Source organism: Symphodus melops, assembly GCF_947650265.1.
Source record: "Symphodus melops genome assembly, chromosome: 6".
NCBI classification, from domain to species: domain Eukaryota; kingdom Metazoa; phylum Chordata; class Actinopteri; order Labriformes; family Labridae; genus Symphodus; species Symphodus melops.
Genome location: NC_136696.1, coordinates 24,583,414 through 24,607,134, shown reverse-complemented (window position 1 = coordinate 24,607,134; position 23,721 = coordinate 24,583,414). Strand labels below are relative to the sequence as shown.

General features: G+C 42.8%; 1 protein-coding gene across 1 annotated transcript in view; it reads right to left on the bottom strand.

The window, feature by feature from the left end:
• LOC306825275 (unconventional myosin-IXAa-like) overlaps window positions 1-23,721 on the bottom strand; it is a 124,949-nt gene that overhangs the window by 71,830 nt on the left and 29,398 nt on the right. Inside the window, exon 2 of the mRNA XM_079345908.1 lies at window positions 21,593-22,562. Within this exon, the coding sequence (XP_079202034.1) occupies window positions 21,593-22,495 (903 nt within the window). The 5' untranslated portion in view covers window positions 22,496-22,562. The remainder of the gene's footprint in view (window positions 1-21,592; window positions 22,563-23,721) is intronic.

The following is a 23,721-nucleotide window of genomic DNA, read 5'->3' as shown; positions in this document are numbered from 1 at the left end:
ATCTGGATCCCATTGGCCTCAGGAAGAGCTGAACACAGAGGCCCAATAAAAGCCTCCTTCCACAGCAAGAGGACTGACAACAAGCCCTCTACCACCGCCAGTGACGAGGTGGTGGAGAGATGGAGAAGGGAGGGAAAGAGAGAGGAAAAAGGAGAGGACAAGAAGAGAGAAATATGGGAGGCATGTGGAGGTGGAATAAGTAGAGGAGAGAAGACAAACAAAGTTAGCGAAAAGGTGGAAAAGAGAACAGAAGGAATATGCAGAGGTGGAAAATGACGAGAACAGGAAGAAGAGGTTGAGAGAGACGTTTTCATTCACACAATTTGCAAACGAGATTTACAGAAGCGTAGGCCAAGTGATTAACACAAATGTGTTTTGCTCGAAACTTCAATGAATTTAGCATAGATCTTCTTCTATAGTTTGACACTCAGAGACGTCACTGTCTGTATGCTAGATACTTAGCTGGAGCCATTTAGGTTAATATTAAGACATATAGCATAGATCCTAAAATAATGCTATGATGTTACTCTGGTTGATGCTGTGGTTTCCCTTTAAATGGATTAAAGCCTTATTCAGGTCGAACCAATCAAAACCAAACAGGTAGTGTCATTGGCACATTTTTGAAACAAGCAAGATGGCTGCCGCTGACACAGAATAAACAGGATGAACCTGCAACAATTGTAAGACAAATTGGAAAGAAACTCAGCACACATACAAAACGGTGAGTGTGACGTCGTCATGTAGAGATAAACATTTATCTGTAATGCTGAACCATCGACTGGTTTAACAGATGGATGAAAAAAAAAAGCCCCCTCCTAATAAAGCCATAGACTTTGCAGCTTCTTTAACTGACTTGCTTCAGTGTTGGCCATACACCCAGCCTCCTCCGAGGGATCTGTGCTGTTTTATCTGTGAGTTTTAATGGATGTTTTTTTGTTCAGCGATTCTTTCAGCTCAGGTCTTGGCTCCAAATAACGTCACCAGTGCAAAATGTCAGCGCAGGTCACAGAGACATTTTGGTTTCCATGTCTCACATGGCACATGTCCACATCCATACAGAGACAGTGTGTTGAAAAGGCAGCTAATGGATACAGGAAGTAGCTACCTAGTTTAGCAGCCAATAGGGTCTTCACAGCATACATAAATTATTAAGTCAGTGCGAGGAAGCACATTTTTAAAAATGTTGGACTTATTCTTCAGTAAATAAGCTGATAACGGTATTCATGACAACTATTTGCTGTTTTATTTCTGGCTTTTATTTGTGCAAATATTAAAAACTGCTGCTCAAACAGCTGGATTCAAACCTACAGAGAGACACACCGATACAGGTCTGTGTGATAAGTTTTATTTTTCAAAACCAGCATCAAACCAACTTGCAGCAGAACGTGTGTGTATGTGTGAATTACTATTGTCTATATCAGTCAAGCCGGCTTTCATAAATACCCGAGCTTCATGTTTTTGTGCCTCTGCCTGGCTGTTAGCAATCGGCTTTTCAACCTCTGCAACAAATCATCTTGTAAAAAAAAAAAACAGCCCCCAAAGAAAAATATACACCTTTCAACAAACATTGAGACGACTAATCGACCCCAAACCACCTTCACTTCGATCCAGCGCTCTAATGCACCGCAGCTTTGCAGTGTTTGGCAATTCCCGAGTGTTTGTGGGAGTGTGCTGGTAGCTGGCGGTGAGCCCGTAACGCAGCGCTGTGTGACTGACAGAAAATGTAACTCAGCCTGTGAGGCTGTGTGGGAAAATCCCACGACTGAGTGTGTTGAAGTGTTAATCCCTCGAGAGAGCTGGACCTCTATGTGTGTGTGTGTGTGTGTGTGTGTGTGTGTGTGTGAGAGAGAGAGAGTGTGCGTTAATGTGTGTGTGGTTGTTGTGTGTGGGTGTTTGTAGCAGTGAGAGATGATTAATTCAGGGATTTGGGTGGGAGGAGCGTGTGTGTTTGTAGTGTCTGAAGTGTGTGTTTGTCTTTGCAGTGTGTTCATGTTTGGATGTTGTTGTGTAGGGCGTGACTTTGTGTGTGTATGTGTTAAACTAATGCCTGTGTTTCCATGTGTGTATGAGACTCTGTGCATTTGTAAAAAGGAGAATATTACAACACGTGAGTTTGCATTCATAGGCTAAATGATTTCATGTGTTTTCGTGTCATTTTACAGAAAGTTTAAGAACTTGTTTACATCAACAGAAAAGAAAAACATCTTGAGACATTTTAATGTTCTCATGCTTACAAACGCACTTTTTGCACTGCATTCAATGAAGAGAAACCCTGCAGTATGCTTCAGACTTCTTGTCCGTGTGCTTCTTGTTTGCTCGTGCTAGTGCTTTGTTTACTGGGGGGCTTTTGCAGGGGAAGCCAACACTGGTTACAACCTGCGGCGTTTCCTCCCTCTCATCGGTTCTTTCCTCCGCCTCGCCACTCTTAAACTCACTTCATTAACTCAGCTCCACAGGCTGCAGCCGGCTCCTTGCTCCTCTTTATTACTTCGTCAGCAGTGCAGTCTGCATGCACTACTCATTATAATATAAAATATACAACTGAAGACTTGTCACATGTAAAATTCATGTGTCACATTGAACTGCATGCACTTTAGACGTTTAAAGAACAACAAGAAGGATTGTTTCACAGGACAGCTCGGGGCTGAGCCCGGCGCTAAAACAGAGCATGAGCCTGCTGCTGTGTATTACTGTGAAAACAAAACTACTACAATCAAGAAAGCCCAATTAAAGTAACACATTATTGCATTGATAGCTTTTCATGAAAACTGCTGCATAACCGTTTTAAATATTCCGGGACAGGAGTTAATATGTCGCGATTAATCACAGCCAATTATGGTGAAGGGAAAGTGAGTTGTGTTTAGAAACATGATGTTTAATAGTAGAAGCTTAGATATGAGACGGAAGGAGCATATATTTATGGTAGTCGGATGGATATGAGGTAAGAGGAGCATAAATATTAAACAGCAGGCATGCACAAAAAACAGCAGTGTGGACTTAAATTATTCAACAAATAATAAATAATGACCCTGACTCAAACCTTGTTACTTTCCTTCAGCACCTAACAAAGTAATTCAATCGAAAACTACCAAACTTTGTCCACATCATTGAGTACTTGATGATACTTGTTAGCTTGATGACAAAGTGCTGGTAGCATAAAGCTTTGCACTGCAGACGTCGCTACAGAACGTGTTAAAATAAGAATTACTGTTTTTAAACACCTTCTGGTCCAATGGAAGGATCGCCAACGTGTTTAACCAATAAAGACAAACCATTTAAAAAGGCCTGGTTCTCCTCAAATCTGTCAAAACAAATCCCATTGGTATTAATTTGATCCGTCTCTCAGGTCAGGTCAAGAAATTTTCCTCACATGACTTTGTTTGTGTTTTACAAATACTCTTAAAAAGCGACATCTTTAAAAAAAAACGTCCACAACAAGGTGTCTCACTGAATGCAGTGTTTTTTAGAGGGACGTGTTAGCAGGGTACTTAGGGACAAAACGCTGTGAAATGATTCACGACATGATAAAGCACTTTTGCAAAAGCACCATAACTGCCACAGCAGGAGCGTTTGCTGCAGACAGAGACAGAGTGGCAGAGAGTAGCTCATCAATCATGAGCGGACGTTTGTGTCTGAAAGGTCAGAAATGATGAAAGGGAGAGAATTCTGCAGCAGACAGAAGAGCAGAGTCATTTTCTATCTTTGGCTGTGGGCTGAAGCGTCATTTCCAGAACAAGGGGCTCACATCAGGCTCTCACCACAAAATCACATGACTCCAGCATATCTGGTTGAATTTCATTCATTTGTGTCTGCAGACGTCCAACAGCAGAGCGATTAGCTTCTTCTCTCCGAGCTCGTTTTAAAAGACACGTATGGATGCTGGATGAACGTTTGGGGCATCTAACAGGAAGTTAGTAGGGCCTCCATGTTCTTCATATACCATTTCTTTGAGAATCATTTCTCACCCCGCCTGCTGCTGACATGAACTAATATGTTTGAGTGAGGAGAGCAAGCTTGATGTGCAGCCAGAAAAAACATGGAGTTGATGTTTAAGATCATTCTAAAATAAGGGAGCAGGCTGGGAAACACCAAGTGGGTTAAGAAAGGACTGATAAGGAAATAATAAATTCAGTTTTCGGTTCAAGGTCAAACATACAGTTTGTACTTGCAGGTGTGGTTAAAATATGTTCCGTTAATGGGAACCATCCAGTTCATGGATGGCTGGTTTGCTGGTTTCAACCCCAGACTGGATGAAAAAATATATATAACTTTGAAGCTCCTTGTGCAAGAAATCTGTTGCATCAGATTGTTTAATGTCTGACTCAACATCTTAGGTCTGCTGTGAAAGACAGACATGTTTGTTGGTAGTGTGTGGCGTGGTGTTTTTGATCATGGACGAGAACGCATCCAGTTTCAATTGTTCCCGTTTTTGAATAGATTTTATAAAAATAAAAAAAAATGCCTAGTGACCACCATCAGACTGTGTCGTCCCCACAACCACCGGCGTCCTCATTCATGCACGCTCTGCTCCGACCTCCACCTCAGCGGCGAGGAAGTGTGGACACCAGGAACGTTAGAAATAACAAAACCAAGCAGCTCGTGTGGCTGCAAAGACAATTTTACTAGACATGAGACACAGCAGCTTTAAGCCCTGCAGCGCTCCATATTTAGGTCAAATGTTTCTGGAGAGGAGCCGACTCCCTCTTCAGATGCTTTTTAAATTAAGGAGTAAAACATGTCACATTCATAGATATGTTGGTCAAATGTTCCCACTACCTTTGGCCATGTTCGAGACCAAACCATAATTCACATCATCCACAAGTACAAATAAATACGTCCAGGTTTACCTGAGAGTCACCTCGCTGGTTAGAACTGAGAGAGCGGCAGGTTAAAGGGCAGCTCTTGTGGATTTATCGTCCCGTCTCATCTCTCCGCTCATGGACGGGGTTTTGTGTTACCAAAGTGCCAGGAGAAGGAAGCGAGAGGATGTTCAATTAGTGCTCTGTACAAACAGTGGACTTGGCAAACTAATTCAATAAAAAGGAGCATGGCATTTCCTCCCGCCTTATCTCTGCCTGTCGGGAGGGGGGGTGGGGGGGGGGGCATTGCATGGAGGTGAGGGCAGTAGAAGAGAGACACTGTCCTACTTCGAGATTGCTCCATTTACTCTTTGTCCGTCTGAAAACGAGCTGGAAACTGAGCCACCATTCATTCTTTCTTCTGCTATCTTCACCTCTCAAGTTTTCCTCTTATTAAGCCGCTCCGTCCCTCCTTTTCTTTTTCTGCCTCTTTTGGCCGCCTTCACTTCTTCCTCTCTCTCTACTTTGAAGCTTTATTATCTTATCTCCTCCTCCTCTGAACTGACGTGTGTCAGACTCCCGGACGATGCTTCACTCTGCGACACAAGCGGCGCGATCTATTTTTACCATCAGGCAGCAGCCAGTGATGCCGCAAAAATGCGACATGAACAGTTCAACGGGCCACTGGAGCGATCGCTGCATGTAATCCAGAAGACGAATGCAGACACACACTTTGAGTCACAGAGCAGAGAACAAACACGAGGTTAACCCATGTTACCCTACTCCTTTTTGAATACGACTATTTTGTCTTTTTTCAATTCTATCTTTTTTTTGTTTGAATTGTTTCAACTGTCAATCAATGTTTAGAGAAACTTCAGCTTCATCCACACGGCTGTTAAAAAACTGTGATGATGCAGCAGTCATATCAGCATCTCATCAACCATGTCTATCTCTGCACAGTTACCAGGCATGAATGTGATAAGGTGCATGTTGAAGAGCATTTTTCGAGCGTGTGAACAGGCCCGTGCCTCCTTCTCTACACATCGCAATCTACACGAGCGCAAAACGACGATTTCGTCTCAGAGGGAAACAAAGAGTCACTTTCTCTAATAACTATTAACTCTTTTTTTTTTTTTTTTGTCACATCTTATCCTCGCCTCGGAAAACTTTGAACAAACACAGCTGTTGATGTCACAGTTCAGTCCACTTGAGATCATATAGACGTGAGTGTCACGGTTCAAAATGTGGAGAAAGGACGTGTGAGGATAAATGTAAGCATCAGCTGAACCTCACACGCTCTAAGATGACCTTAAATGGCAGCCATGCACGTTCCTGTACACCCTGCTCACTGAGCATGACGGGACATTAAAAGGACACTCATCCTCCTTGATCCTGGTCCACAGACAGCTGCAGAGCTTTAGATGAAGCAGGAGTAGTTGTTTTTTTTTGTAAGTGGAGAGGAAGCAATAAACGGTGCAGACCTGACCTATTAAACACCTTAAAAGGGTCTTTACGGAAGTCGGAGCTCTCAGGGCACTCAGACACACATCTTGATGCTGCTTGTTTACAAAGTCGCTGAAGGGGTGGTTCGAGTCAATACGCTGGGAGAAGTGCATTTCTGCTGCATTGCTTTACTTCTGAAGACTTTGGAGAGGAGATGGCTTTCAGGATGAGACAAATCTGTCGGCAACAACCGCTTCATCTCGATTTCACTAAACCGCAGAAACTGGGACACGGGGGAGCCCGCCTGCTTGAAAAATGACTCTCTCGCTCTGTATTATTTAAGCGACGATTTCATCCTTCTTCTCTCATCCCCCACATCCTCCCCTCGTCCTCCTCTCTCATCTTCCCCCTTGCTTTTTTTTTTTTTGTCCCACCCCCTCCATGTGCCATCGGTGCTGTGGAGGGGGGGTAGGTGGGACGGAGAGGAGATGAAGGCAGGGAGGCTGGTCGCTGCAACAGAGCGCTTTTATCTTCTCTCTGCAGGGCTGCGTATCAGGGGAGAGACACAGCGAATGGCTGCAGTGATACAGCAGATGTAACATCAGTGCTGTTACATTACAGACGGAGAGTTTATAATTTGACACATTATTCTTTACTGTTCTAACATGTTGATTACATTTTCCTGCAAATACATGTACATGCACATGCATGCACATAGAGAGGCCGTGAAACAGAGTGAAAGTATTCATTCGAGAGTCCAATGACCTACTTCTTCCTTCAACATTCACAGAGGTGGTGAATCCATGCAGTGTGCTTCAGCATCAGACACATGCAACCCATTCTTTTTTTTTAATAATAAAACAGTAAAACTGGGGTTTAGTTTTCAACAAACAACTCAACAGGATGGCGCATTTTACTAAATATACAAAGAAAATCAAAACCTTAATAAATCCCCTCGTAGTCTGTATATCCACTTGTTCTCTTCTGCCCCCTTAAAGGTGAAACCAATCGCTGCTAAGTTGAAGTTGAGTTGCGTTGGGTTGTATTGAATTTGACAGAACTAATTCTTCAGTCTCACTTGAACAAACAGTCCCACTACCGAATGTGAGTTTGACACCCATTGCTTTGTTGTACGCCGTGTACCTGCAGAGCAAATCCACTTTCTCTTTTGTATTATATTCACATATTTGTGATAATCTTCTGGAACATGGAAGAAAGAGCAGGTAAGTTCGAGTTTCTCCTTACGGAAAAAAAACAAAAAGGTCAAAACACACACTGGGCCAGGTTTCTGACTTCAAAGTGACGCTGAATCAACTTTACAGCAGCGAGCAGAAATGAGAGTGCATCATGCGGCCTGTTCCTTTTTCCACTGTCCGTCTCTTTTTCCATCTCGGATGTTTGCTAAGAGGTTATTTGGAGTCAGGATTGGCTTCTTTAAGCTCCAACCCCGCCCTGCTGCTCCTATTCTGTTGACAGGTTCATTTCTGGAGAATTATCTCTTTAATCTGCAGACTTATGGAGATTTTATTATCTCGCCTCAGATTATCTTTACCTGCCCAAACCAGAAAATCAACAGTCTAATCCAAAGGTTCTCACTGCCTTGTTTTAAAGTCCGACCTGATTAAAGGCATGAAAGCCTAAACTAACTACATTAAATCTTTGAAAAAAAGTTATAGTCCAGTTTTCTAATTATCTTTCTCCAGACTACACAAAGCTAATTGAGCTCATTGATCTATTCACCAGAATGGACCGCACAACTTTTCCTGTGATTTAATGTGCACACTCCTGAAGCTGCATGGCTGCACAATGAACAAAACCACCACATTACCAGAGTCTACGGCACCAGCAGCAGCAGCATCCGTCATCTGCCCTCTTATATGCTCTATTAGATTAGATGAAACATTAATGATCCCCATGGGGAAAACCAGGTCATTGCAGCGGAGGAGTACGGGCTATAGATCAGACCTGATCAAACAGGGCGCAGTGAGAATAATATCATTCCAGCCACAGCACCAGAACACATCAACAAGTTTTCTACATTTTGCCTTTTGAAGGAGCCAAAAAAACAAAAACAAAACCTTTAAGTCCTGTACAATTTTAAACTTAAACTGTTTATCATTGGGTCCCATGTTAATGTGGGGCGTCCAAATTGGCTTTTCTTGGTTTTTGTCTCCAGTAACAACTGGATACTCAAAGAACTACAGATTACTTTTTTTTTGGGGGGGGGGGTTTGCAGTTGAAGTTTTTAAGACCACAGATTGCCACTTGGACAAAATTCAACAACGATGAGACCTATGAATGTGATGAACACAAAAACATCCGACTTGTGTGGAGTAATGGTAGTAATTGTCGTGCGTCTCATTTTGTTAACTTAAAGTCAATCATGCGTCTCATTTTGCTGCTGGATGCATGTGTGCCAAAAATACCAAAAAGAGACTCGGGAGATATTTAAAAAAAGAGGAAAAGCTATAATTGATTAATGAAAGCAGAAGTACGACAAAGAGAAAACACAGAGACTTCAAAGGACATGATGAATATGCTGCAGAAAAGAGCAAGAAGAAGAAGAAGAAGGGGTGCTGCGTACATGAACACACAGTGCAGCTTTGTATCCAGAGAGCTAGATGAAGCCCAACACACACAAACAGGTGTGTGTACAATACAAAAGACAAAAACCCAACCAAAGCATCACCTGTAAGGCTCTGTCTGAGAACCTGTTCAAACCTCCCCCACACACTCCCGCTCCCCTTTTTCATTCACAAAACCGCTTTCACACAAGCACATCTGCACCATTCATTTACCCACAACACACTGCCCTGCTTTCAACGCAGAGGCTGAACGTGACAGTACTACACATGGATGCTGAGGGGCTGAGCGAGGGTGGGGGTCTGCTTTGTGCGAGTGCATTCGAAAACCTGTTGAAACCTGACGGATGACGCTTCATGTGTAACATTATGTTTGGCGAAGAAGTACAAAGACGGTGATTAGGACTTCTGTTGTCTGGAGCTCTTTTCAGTGATCCGAACACAAACAGACGGCCAAAGATCTTCACAAACAAAGACATCAGCAAACCAGGGATGGCTGCAAACAGACCGCTGCTGACGACATCATGTTTATCCAAAAACAAAAATATAACTCAACTTGTACGACAGCTGAACCAGATCCCATTGTGCTGAAAGTGCAGTTTCACTAAAAGCACAGCAATGATTGCAATTATGCACCGCAGCAACCTGCAGATGCTATTTTGTATACAGGCTGTGTCAATACTCAGCACTTTATTTCAAAAATACGACCGTCATCTGTGCAGGCAGCTTTGTGCATCGTTATCTTATTGTTTAGCGCTCAGCACTAACCTCTAGTTACGAAGGTAATTAGGACGGGAAGCAAAAAAAGGTTAATGATAACTTTGAGAATGGATGGATGGTTTTACACACGTCTTTCATTAACGAAACCAGCTTTGTGTTCTGTAGCTACAGAATAAGTTTTGTTGTTTTTATTATGAATGTGAGCTACTTTCTAACTTGTAGGTTGAGTAATGGTGAATGGACTATAGTTTGTAAAGTGCTTTTCTTGTCTTCTGATTCCTCAAAGTTCTTTTACACCTACCCGTTCACACCCTGATGGCAGAGGCTGCTAAGCAAAGTGTCATCAGTTTAAACTAATCCCATTTATACACATGGACAAAGTTGACAAAGCAGAGGGAGAAACTTGGGATCTATCAGTACCTAAAAGTGATTTATGTCATAAGTCCCAATTTAAAATACTTAAAAGGAAATGTGCCACTACGAGATAAAAAGAAAGTCACTCGCACCTGCTGTAACACAGTCCAATGGTTTTAATTCGTGTCTGACAGAGTAATAGCCAATCAGGTTTTAGGATGTTGGGTCCAGGTGTCACTTAGAGTCTTAAAGGTATGAGGGCATGTTGTGTCTTCAACTTCTTCTCACTGAGGAAAAAGACCCAATCAGATCAAAATCTCAGGGACACTGATGATAGAAAGAGGTGTCTTTGTTTTGTTTTTTAATTATTTAAGGATTAAAAATTCAACAGCTTCCTTTTAGTGCTCTGTAATTTAAGTTTGAGGAGAATATTTTCAGAAAGATTTGTTTTAAAATCCACTTCAAATCATTTTCTTAAAACTGTCTTTGTAGCACCGTATGCTGCTCCGAGGCCTTAAATTAGTCTGAGGCAAAGCTTCCCCAGAAACTAACAAACAAAACTGAATTTGTTTCGGTAGGAAACTTAAAATAACTTTTCAAAGGGTGAATCACGACCACAGACTATAGAGGGAAAAGGTAATGAGAAACATGCTGCTGGTTTTTGTGTTTGAGACCAAATTAGGAAAAAAAGAAAACAGATGGAAATTTAAACAGTGGGAACTTTCTAGGAACACAAATGCAATTCTTAAAAAACAAGATGACGAATTACTGCAGACGACCCTTTCTCTTTGGATTAATTCAGCTTTATTACATTAATTTTGATTGATGACAACCAGTTAACAGCTTAAATAGACAAGATCGGTAACACAGATCTAGTTAGCTGGATTGCTCCAATCTTCCCAGATGGCCTCGTGTCCGACTACGCCTTCTAATGTCTGCAATCTCATCCGTCACTGATAGCTGTGAAACTCTGTGAGCACGACTCAGATTCAATCAGGCCCATTTAGACGATCAATTTCCTGTCACGACGAGCCATTCTCTAAATCTGGTGGGTGGAGTCGTGGAGTGGAGTCAGCACAAAAAGAAAAATGAGGAATGGATGAAATGTGACAGCTTCTCACACTCACAGAGAAGAGATACACATCACCACCAAAAGCATTATTAAAGCACCGTTATTTTTAAACTGAACCAATAATTAATGCCAGAAAAGAAACACTTTTCATGCTTTTGTTCAGCTGTAAGGTTGGTCATCATGAAAATTGACTGCAGCTTACTTAGACATGGACGATTCACACGGGCTGATAATGACAAGTCAACATCAGTAATACGGTGTGATGACGGTCTCCAATGTGATTTAAAATGGACTAAAGAGAAATATTGCATTTGTTTTCAGGTACAACAATCAATCATACCATGAGAAAATCAAATGGAACTGACATTAAATTAAAGGCAAATATATCAGAAAGCACAACAGGAAAACAATTTATAGTATGATACTATGACAGACTGTAATCACAGACAGGCTATTTTAAGGGCGGCTGTGGCTCAGTGTTAGAGTCGGTCATCTCTCAAATGTAAGGTCAGGGATTTGATCTCCAGCTCCTGCAACCACATGTCCTATGTGTCCTCGAGCAAGATACTTAGCCCCAAGTTACTCCTACTGCTCTGTCAGCGGTGTATAAATGTGTATAGATGGGATGAGTTGATACTGATGGACACTTAGCATCCTCTGCCATTACTGTGTGAATGTGTAGGTGTGACCCGTGGCGCTAAAGCTCTCTGAGAGGACTAAAAAAGTGTTACACAAGCTCAGGTCCATTTCCCATATTTTGACTAAAGGCTTAAAACAACAGACTTCTTTTAAATGATATGTAGACCTTGTTGAAACCATAGGAACAAAATGTTAGTCTAAGGTTAAAACATGTTTTTCTCATTTTGGTTGGACAAGCAAAAATGTTTAATTAAAATTTAGTACACTGTCGAAGAATGTTGTGTAAGTAATTGAGCGCCATTTTTTTTAGAAGCACTGTAAAGTATTTTGCTGATTTTAATGCTGATTTTACAACGCGAGTATTCAACACTTGCAACAACATGCTTTTAAATAACTGGAGTAGATGTAGAAATTGTAAGTGATGCTATGACTCTGACATCATCTTGTATATTGTAATAGAACTGTTGAGAACAGGGGCATGACGGACACAAAAACTAAGTTCAATGGCTGCCATGGTTTAGCTCCTGAGTTGCTTCCTCCCCATTCTCTCTACTATATAATCCTCCACTGTAATTTCATACTAGAATTCAGTATAATCAAATGTCTTTGTGCAACTCTGATGGACATGAGTCTATGTCTTCACTTCATGCTCAAAGACAGCTTTTTAGAAACGAGAGAACCATTTAAAACATTGCAGAGCAATAAATTAATCATATTTGACCCTAAATAAGTGACAGATTAAGAATTTAAGACAGACAGGCTGCACTGGGGAGAAACTTTGGCTTCTGACACCATGTTGAACCCTCTCCAGGTCAACGATACAACCACAGCCTTTTTAGCACACTGTGTCCAGCTGTCTGCGGGGATAAATGCACACTGTACCGAGCTTCCTGAGAGAGGAAAGCAAGAACGCTCCAGAGAAAGGCCCGGTGAGGGGGAGATGGGGATAATCCAGTGAACAGATGTTCTGGTGCTTATTGAAGAGCGTTCACTGCCCAGAGGATACGGATTATAGAGACTGAAGTGCTAACAGGAACATAGGGGGGCTGAGGTGGGCTATGTGATTAGCCAACACTCAGCCACGATAGCTAGCCAGCACAGGACTCGCAGAGGTGAAGGCAGCGGCCATTGTTAAGCCTCATGTAACGAAAGTGGGACACATTCTGTCTCTGCTGATTGAGAAAAGCTGGGATTTAAAGGAACTCTGGAAACACAATGTAAAGGGGGTAATGAGAGAAAACAGGAGTGGGATGTTTTAACCCATAATACCTCTTCAACATTAGACTCCCTCCGTCTGAGTCCTGTTTATATGATACTTATTCCAATAGACTTGAGTATTAGTCATTTCTCGGAACCTCTTTAATATAATTGTACAGTTAAATTAACAACAAATCATGCACAGATGTAATACAATGTCTATCATTATTAAACAACCAGGTTCAGTACACTGAAGCAACCAAAGCTAGGAACAAGCTGAGCTAACGTTAGCTGCAGCATGCCTAGTAGGTTTACGAAAATCCAACTTTCAATAAACCCTGATTCTCTGCTGTTTTTGTGTTTGGTTGAACTTACTTTGAAAATTCAGCTTTTAATTTGTCAGTTAAAAACACTTGCTGCTGACATTTAGCGAGCTTTGACTTTACGAGCGAAGCTAGCACTGCGCTGCTTGCTAACATCTCAACTACCTGAAAGTGTTTATTCTTTAGCGCTATGAAACAGACAATGACATTCAATATTTGAACCTTTTTACAATCATAATATGCTTTTATGAACAACATTTGTTTATACAGGAGTCATCCAGCAATCCCACAGAAAACATGATTTAACTACATAAAACCTGCCTTTAATGGCAGAGTTTTCAAGTTGTGTAATAATGCTGTGTGGAAGAAATAAGACATTTAATAATGGTATCAGATCGGTGCATTGGCTGGGGCATGCTATGATACTAACATCCCATTTTTTTCTATCTGTATTGGAAAAATTCTTATGGTTTACTAAATCCACTTCAGACAAGTTTTTCTTGTCCTCAAACAACCATGTGTGTAGCCGCTGCAAAAAGTGAATGATGTAACCATTCACTGAGGGAGGCGCTCCCTCATGCACAGACCAACAGTGTAAAGTGCTGTGCAATAAAATCCGCCTGTGCTCCTTCTTCAGGGACCTGCTGTGACGGCAGAGAGCTTTTGGATGTCTCATTGTGATTTAAAGAGCAAGGACACAGTCAGTCGTGGGTGCAAGTCTCCTATTCCCCCTGTTGCAGGTAGGGCTGACTGCTAACGCGTTTTGACAGGAGCTTCTTCTCTGCACACGTTTGCACCAAACAGACACAGGCTCAGAAACGCACAAGAAAAGCAGCTCCCATTCAACACACAGACATTGAAGAAAAAAGGATGCAGTATTCAGCTTTAATCTCAGACTACATGGGATTTAAAAGCTTTGAGGTGTGTAGTTATCTACAATTTCAGGGTCTGTGGTGCAGAATCAGGGTCCTATGCAGCATCCAACTCACTTAACGATACACAGACCTTTGAACACACACACTCCTAAAACCAGTGGGGCAAGGCACTACCTGGAGCCATCTATCAGCCACGGGAGACAGGATCTGTCCCTAAGGGGTTAAGAGCAGGGGGGGGGGACATCTGGATTGGAACCATCTGGTGAAGAGAGAAGTAGGGATGTGGTGGGGGGTGGTTCCTGATGGCTACTAATGCAGCAGGCAGGCAGGTTTTGGCCACACCATCGGAACAAAGACAGGCTGTAATGTGGCCCCATGCGGCCCCACAGGAGCCTCCTGATACAGCACCACACAGCTGGGGTCAGTCTCGGAGACTCAGACGGACTTGAGGAGGATTTGAGGAGCGGATGTACGCTTCTCATGCAAGTGCACAGTTCAGCTACAGTCCTTTCTAAAGCAGGCCAGAGCTTTGCCATTACTGCTCAAATTACAACCACTAACACACAGAAAATGGACTAACATCAACAATGAACACATTATTAAAGAAATGAAAATTGTTAAAAATGTGCGTGTTTTTGAAGCAATTACTGGGACATATGCCAGCATCACACTGCAGGCTAGTTGCCAGGTTCAGAGTTGGAAAGTCTTTGGCAGCCAGCTGCAGCTAATGTGTCCATCAGCAGCTGCACGACCTTTCAAAATGATCTTGATTTAGAACCGTTCATTGCATGTGTGCAGTATATTATCTGGAGGTAAATAATGGATGTTTCTCGTGCACAGCAGGATATTCTATAGGAACCTGCCAAAGTTTTGTTCAGATTTATAGCTTCGAGTGAAAGTCTGTAAATGTGTATTGTCTTCCCAGACATATCCTCCCCTTCTTTACCGAAACATCCAACATGGCGTCAAGGAACATTCACGCTGAACATTCAGTCCAGAATTGTGGTGTGAATAAAGTCGAACAAAAAAACAATGTCTTCATGTTTCCTTGTCTTAAGATCCTCAGAGTAGTTATTCTATGCTGAATGATTCTGGACTGCGCGTGCCGGGTCTACTGAAATAAATCTACAATCTATGGAGCCAATTCTCATGATAATGAAAAATGAATGAGACCATTGATGTTTCTAACACTCGTGTTTGCACAACAACAGAGCTCCATAGTTGAGAACGCTATGGCAACACAAAAACAATACTTGGAGGTTCTCACAAAACAATAAGAAAAATAAACAATTTCACCAGTATTCTAATCACTGGAAAATAGACAGGTAAAGGCCGGTTCACACGGCAGGATTATAAAATTGTTGGCCGATTTCCCAAACTTGAGAGACCACACACATGGCGATAAATAATCGGAGGTTTTACAGTTTTGGTCGTACAGTGTGTGGTGTGCGGCCACACGGCAACATCAACACACCACGCACCAACCGATTTCACTCGCGAACGTCCCCCGATCAGACGGGAAATCTCGCAAAACCTCTCGAGATCAAACGTGATTCCAGAGTCAACAAACGGACGAAGAGGATGTAACAGGAATCATTTGTGCCGTTTTTATCTGAAAAACACGTTTTAAAAAGAGGCGTCGGTCAAAGGAGTGGAGACAACGGGAGCATGAACTGTACTTGCTACATGTTGATATGGAGGTGAGTAGTTGTTGTTTTGCTACCGGTGTTTTCGCTACTACGTCACCTCGCTTTCTGATTGGCTATGCGTCACAGTCAACAGGCTTGTGCTAGTTTTCTCCTCGGGGGAAACACCACAGATGATGAGAGATCGGGCCAAAACAATCCAACATGTTGAATATCTCCGATTTGAGATCGGAGCGGTCCCGACATTCTTCCGACCAGATGAGAGCGGGCTGAACACACCACACACGGCAGGATGATCTTATAAGATTATTGTATGATGATCGGGGCGTCCTTAAGATTATCGGAAGGAGAGAATCGGAGCCAAAATCGGCGTAATTATCCTGCCGTGTGAACCAGGCTTAACTTTTAGGGTCCATCAGCACTATAATATTTCTGTTTGTCTGTTCTTCAACCAGCAAACACACTCGAAAAATAGTCTCATTTCCCCTCAGTGTACTTGAATCTCTGAAACGAGAGGTTTAATTGTTAAAGTCAGGGACAAAAAAAAAAAGAGCAACTTTGTCTGAAAGCACAGTAAACCACCAGAGAACCAATCATGTGCAACCACAGAAGCCGAGTCCTTCCCATCAGTCTGCCAGCTATCTTCCCGTCAGCGCTGTCCTACTGTACAGTCACATCTGCACAGACGCCTGCCTCTGAACGCAGCTTGGATTACACACTGCTGCAGCAACTGACCATCTGCGGTGTGATATTAAAGACTTCTTCATGACAAGAAATGATTCCAGCGTGCGATCATCAGAGCATAGAGAGCTGGCAGATGATCCCGCCGGCATGATGTCATGCTGACCGTGTGGCTGCACCGCTGTGTTTCTGAGAAGCGTCACACAGCAGTCACAAAGCCCACACTGTAGCCTAAAGGTCATATGACCGATCCCTGCTGCTGCTGCTGATGTCCCCGATCGAGAACTGAGGGGCGTCAATCAAGAATATAAAGCTCTCAATGCAGCCGAGTGCTGCAAAATAATGAATGAACAAGGAGGCTGTTGGGCTGCTCCTTCAAAGCCACACACACTGCGGAGTATTCAGACACACTGCAGAGCAGCAGAGCACACATGCACACACATGCTACTGTGTCCTTGGGAGGAGAGCAAAGTCAGTCACAGCAGCACACAGCAGTTTTCTTTCAGTGGAGGGGAAAAGAGGGAAGTCACAAGTTCGTAGTTGAAGGGTGTGTGTGTGTGTGTGTGTGTGTGTGTGTGAAGTTTTGTGCAGGACAGACTTGATTTGCCAATATGGGTACAAGATGTTGTCTCTTTTGATCTATAAAACAACTCCACAAGCGTCTGAGCTCAAGTGTCTTTACATATTCTGCTCTGAGCAGGTTAGCTAAGTTAGGTGAAGTGTGGAGGTATTTTCTCGTGCTTTTTGTTGAGCAGGCCTCCATACAGACTCCAAGGAGGACTAAAATAGCCTCCTCTCTCTTATGCTGTTGACCTTGCACTTCACCGTAACACGATGTGAAGCTGCGTGCTGATTGCCACTCTGCACAGCTGGAACACCCACAAGAGGACTGAACCGGGAGCCAGAGGTCGAGTGAGGCAGGGGTGAAGAAGCAGCGGGAGAGAAACAGAGGCTGCATCAAACTTTTCCATTTTACTCATAAGGGGAAAAATGGAGGAATGCAACCCCCCCCCCCCCCCTTTGGGATTTTGATTTAAAGCACACCCTGTGGAGCGCTCAAAAATCATGTTCATATGTCAATCAAAAGAATTAATAAAATTGATTTGAAATATTTAAGAGTGAGGTTTAAAAAGCGACATTTTACAGGGCTGCAGGTTCCCCTCCCTCCACCCATTCATGCAGTCAGCAGTAAGCTTCTTAAGTGAATCCAACAAGAATGACTTATCTCAGTCTACAGGCACTTCCACAAAAGTTCTCAAATCAACGTCCAACCACATGAACCCCTGCCAGAGAGACATAGCTCATCCTGAGAAATGTTTTCCTTTGGACTTCAGACTGTCTTTCATCCTGCTGATGTCCAAGTCTGGACGTCTGCTGTCCTTGGCTTGTCGTCATAAATACAGTTTTAAAGCCAACAGCTATCACAAACTGCCCTGGATTTTAAAACACCTTTGCAAAAGTGACCATTTTTTTCTGTTTGTCTAATATTGACATGTTTGTCTTTGGTTCGAGGTATAATCTTTTCAACCATTTGCATGTCATGTGTGGCATATGAATTGTTCCAAGTGGATCAATTTAAAGTGGGCTACTGCATTTGTGTTATAATGAACCAAAATGTACTGAATGTCAAAGAACAGTAGGGAAAAAGCCAGATTCAGACTATGTGGAAACAGTAAATGAAAAAGGTAAATATTCTGCATAAAAATACAGAATCTGATGTCATGTTAATATTTTTGGAGTTGGGATGCATTAAGAGGAATCATGTTTGCATCTTACGTCTTTTTTGCAGGAAGAAAAAACTATTCAACACATCAAGAAAGCAACAGAATTGCCAGAATTGTAATACTTCTTTATGCATTTACAATCCTTCTTATTAGGCTTGCTGAGCTCATATTTTCAACCTGACTCGCCCTCAGGCAGCCAGTCAAAACTTTCACAAAGCGTCAGTGAAGCAGTGGCAACATCTGACCGAAGTAAATCATTCTGTAATTGGCATTACAACTTGAGGGAACCAAAATATTCAGTGGGCTGAACTCAGATGCCTCGTTTCTTGGCTGGCAGCAAACTTTTAGCGCCAGAGAGTTGCTTCTCAAAAGAAACACGTCAGGCCCTGAAGCATTCACAGCTGCACATTATGTCCCTCCATCCAGCTGTTGGTCATGCAAACAGTGCTTCAATATGGACATCATGTTCAGCTGTCATTGGAAAAGCTCCAACACAGGAAAACTGTTAGTGACATGACGTGTGAACTATTTGTGTGAGTGACAAGTTCATTGTGTGACTTAGTGGCTTTGGCATCTGTAGTTACATTGTTCTTAAGGTCAGACTACACATCATACTGTTTGGAGAAATAAAAGGGGGAAATGTTGTTAGTTTGAGTGTTTTTATTTAGTGTATCATGCATGTATTACGTTAAAATAAAGTGTTACTTGGGTTTTTTTGCCAGAAGATTAACACACGTTTTTTTAGTGTTGATTACTGTTAAATTAGCTTAGCATAAGAAACATGTGGGGAAAGGGCAAATATTTCTTAAAAGGTCACAACATTCACCCACAAGCACCTCTAGAAAATCCCTCTTCTCTACCTGCTCTTGTGGGAAATCCCCCCCCTTCTCTGACTGTCGTCAATCTGTTACCTCACTAATCCTGTTTTGACTGTGTGTGTAAAAAAAGTTGAAACCGGTAAAGAAACTCCAGATCTGTGTTCTTGTGTCCTTACCGACACACCTTTGAGTTGGACTGACTCCTGGAACTGGTGCAGCCTCCTTACTCTGATTCTTCTTCTAACATTGATTATCAAGTTATGTCTTGTTTGTTTGAGCCAAGCAAAAATGACAGTTAGACAGGTTTTCTTCTTGGCTATAGGAGCTATAACTGTTATTTAGTGTGAAATTAATACAACGTCTTCTTGTACAAATTCAGCAAATTATTATGATCATTATTATAATGCTGAAACAACTTTTCTTTACAAAGAGCAAAGCTAGCTTTTTTTCTGATGTTGTCAGGCTGGCTAGCTAGCTGCTACCTTATGTTAAGAGGTTTAGACATTAGTATTCCTCTTCTCATCTAAATCGAATTTTAGCTCTAAGGTAATCAATAATCAATCATCATAAAATGTCAAACTGTTCCTTTATGAATTTGAACAGCTTCAAAAGATAGATATAACATATTAGCAAAGGTAGTCATGTAATAATGAAGGCTAATAGGCATTTACAATCTATTCTTTGTTTCTTGCATGAAGCTATCCATAAAAAACTTGCTCGTTCACTAAAATAGGAAAATTATCAAGAAGATCACAAGAAAGAAACAACACAAAAAGCAAAAGTAGAGCCGAGAGATGGAGTCCTCGTGTCCTTTGCGTGTTTGTCTCTGTGACATTCAAACTAGCGCCTCGTTTCTCACACCTCGCTCAGACAGGTGATTGATGGGGAAGTGATAACACGGGACACGGTCATGCTCGCACACACAGCACACAAAGCCACCAACACCACAGCACACTATCCAGTTCCTCCGAGAGAAACGTTCCTCTATCCGTGTTATTATCAAAAACAAGCATTTACAGTCCGCCCAGCGCTGTCGCCTCGGGCACCTGAGCTCTGACAGGTATTCAGTCACCACAGTCAAATCATTACCTGCAGAGATGTGCAGCCGAACACACGGCCAGGTTTAACAGCAGCGAAATACCATTCATCAATTCTGACATGTGTTTTACATTCCTTGTTGTTTTAAAGGAGATGTTTAGGATGTATGGCACAGATATCCACCTGACCGTACAACAGCCCTGTTTTACTGTACAGGCCTCCACATGGGGCGCACATGGTGTCAACAAGCACAGCTGTGTGTTGACATGACATCCCCATACGTCCTGACAGGAAGCTGTGTGCGTGCAAAACAAAATGGCTGCCAGAAAACAACAAACCATGGGGAGGCACAGAGCTCACTGAGTCATTTCTATAAGTCTGCAGAGCACATGTTGCCCTTCAGGAGACCTTCCCAAAACATGAAATTCCCAATGAAATTCCATAATCCATAATCCTTTATTGATCTATAATCCAAGGCGGATTAGGTGACATTCCATTAGGTTTTCTTTTCTTTTTCCATCAACACAGAGAGTGGGCAATGCAGAAAACCCAGTTTCTGGGTCAAATAATACACATAAGAGTCATATGTGCTAAAGCTGGGGCTAAATATAGGTTTTCTCTGTACGTCGAGGGATTCCAGTCTCCGAAAGATATGTCTTTAATCCTTTTCATGCCTCGTTTCATGAGCTGACATTCCAGCACCAGAGATGTAACCTGCTGACTCCTCGGCAGATTTCAGTGGGCTTTTGTCACTTCCTTTCTACAGCTGGGGTTTTTAAGTCACTCCATATGAGACTCCTCCAGCTTTCTTTGAGCCGACAAGTGTATCTAAACAATCCTAGCTTCATACAGCAGGGACCACAGGAACAGGATCTTTTTCATACAATATGAAATTCATGACACAAGGAGTCATTATAGCTTCACAGCAACCCGTCTTGTTCTCATGGTGACGTGTTTCTAGGTCTTTACTTGACTACATATAGAATGAGTCTTAACTTTCCTGCAGTACCTTTCATCTTATGGTTCAACACTTGACCGATAAAATAAATGTTGACATTTACAAACTTAATCTAAAAACTTTTTAATTTTCTATAACATGTAAATAAAAATAAAAAAGAATTTGATGATTTTCAAAATAGGGTTGTAATTACTCTGTACCTTCCTCATGTAGGCATCGTCTCTATCACCAAACTTTCACCTCAGAATGAACTTGTAACCTGCCCAAGTCTCAGGGTAAATTAACACATCACCTATACCTTTTTAAAAAGGAGAAACAACAGACCAGAAAGTAAATTCATACAGGAGTTACTCTGGAGGAAACTATCGCTAGATGTCAGAAAAAGTGTCTCTGGGTTTCTGGGAAAGTTCCTTCAGTAAAAGAGGGAAAACTGATTCTATGAAGGTCGTCTTAAAAATCAGGTACATTTACTCAAAGCACAAACAGCCGACAAAAAACACAGAAAAAGAATCATCAACAATTATCCCTCCGATTCATGTCACCAAAGATTTGTAAGTGGCGGAAATAATGGAAATTGAAATCTGATCTTTTTACATGACAAAATGTCATTTAAGTTGACTGTTTCGACTCCAAGCCACCTACAGAACTTAAAGAACAGATACAAGACTTTGAGGAAGGAACTTTAGTTCAACACAGCAGGATTTTGTCAGGTGACTTCCTTACCTCCAGCACGGGCCCCGCTCCCAGGATGATCTGCTCCACTCCGCTGGCGAATCCCTTCTGGCTGAGCGCAGTCAGGTGATGAATGAGGAAGTTGGTGCTCTGGGTCTTCCCTGACCCACTCTCACCAGAGATGACTATGCACTGGTTCGTCCGCCGCTGCAGCATAGCATGATAAGCCACATCTGCCACAGCGTAAATGTGAGGCTCCAGCTTCCCGAGTGTGTGGTTGTCGTACAATTTGACGTATTTCGGATTGTAGATTGGCAGGAACTGGAAAGGGTTAATCACAATAAGAATACTCCCAATGTAAGTGTAGATCTTCTCCTGGCGGAAGCGTGCGCGAAGGCTTTCCAATAGGGCGCGCTCTGTAAGCTCCGGGAGAGCGCAGAGGTCCGACGGCGGGTCACTCCCTGCAGGCTGAGGGAGGAAACCCCGTTCCACCATGCGCCGCCGCTCCTCAGTCACCCGCAGCCACATCTGTAGGCTGCCGCCATAATGAATAGATCCATCCAGGTTCTTCTCCCGCAGGAGGAAGCGGTAGTCCTCGCCGCTGCCCAGGCCAGAGCGATTCTCCAGGGCAGTGCGAGGCCACAGCAACATCCGCTGAACGGGGCAGTCGTTGGGGTTCAGGATCCATTCTTCCCCGCCAAACTCCTTCACCTCAGCTAGCACGTAGCATTTGGTCCGCTCCAGGCATAACCGCTGGATGAGGAACTCGATGGCCTCAGCGGCTGTGGTGTTTTTGCGTGCGTTGACGGGGCAGTAGATGGTGCCCTCAGCCAGGGCTCCTGGATAGACGCGCAGGCTGAAGTCCTGGTCCTCCAGGCGCCGCCGCATGCTGCCACAAGCGGTGGCCATGTTGGCGCTGCTGGCGTAGCTGCAGCCGCCATCTTGTAAACTCATGGTGGCGCAGCAGGTCCCATCTGCACACCGCTCTCTGGGCCCACAGAACTGACTCAGGACATCCCAACTGGGGGAGGAAAGAGAGGAGATGGAGGAGGTTAAATATGGAAGCAAAGCAACAAGACATCATTTCAAACATCAGTTCATGTCCTCAGAGCCTCGGGCATTTCCAGTACACCGAGTCCCAACAGGGTCAGTAGAGTCATGGCGATTTCATCTGACAGAGTGGAGCGACTCAATAGGCTTTCTGTGCTGTGTCGTAAAGGGAACCACTATCACAAACACCACAAAGGAAGAGCATGAGACGAGTCAAAGAGAGCGAGACAAGAACTGATAGACATTCAAAACAATGAGGAACAGTAGCTGCTTCATGAAGTTAAAGGCTACCTGCCAGCTTATCAGAGCCACAAACCCTGCGTGAGGGTGTCTCTGTGTGTGTGTGTGTGTGTGTGTGTGTGTGTGTGTGTGTGTGTGTGTGTGTGTGTGTGTGTGTGTGTGTGTGTGTGTGTGTGTGTGTGTGTGTGTGTGTGTGTGTGTGTGTGTGTGTGCATGCATACTCATGTGATAATCCAAAGGCTCTAGCCGCGCGCCAAGATTAACAGCTGCCACCTTCCACACAAAAGTGGCTGTAATGAGAGCACAATGGTGTAATTCACCACTTCCCTGTTGATACTGAACACAGTACCTCTCTCTCTCTCTCTCTCTCTGTTTTTTTAAAAGACAGAAAAAGAGGTGTACTACAAGAGTCTTCTAAACATAATTTCAAGTATGAAGTAATACATACTGATTTAAAAGGGTAATACACTTTATATAAAGGGTTAACATAATTTTTTTTACATTATTATTCTGTTTCATTAATAACGTTTGTGAAGTAAAACAGATGCCAACACTTTTTTTTTGACGTCGTTCACCGGACAGATGAATCATCACTATCCCTGAGTGTGAAGCCACTGGAGGAGAGATCACGACCCAAAAATGTAAGAACAAGAAATCAGTTTGAATGTAGGTCAAAACCAAGACCACCACCGAGAAGGCTTAATCCCAGAAAGTCGCTGTGTGCTGTAACCCTCTTTATTCATCTTACTTTTCCATGTCAGCGCACTTTGTCCCCTTTTTCTTTGCTGGTTTTCTGTTGTTTTTGGATATTCAACATCGAGATGAAAACTGGTATAAATACTGTATGAAGCTCTCCTTACTGGGGAGGCCTTTTACTGTCCAAAGGTAGG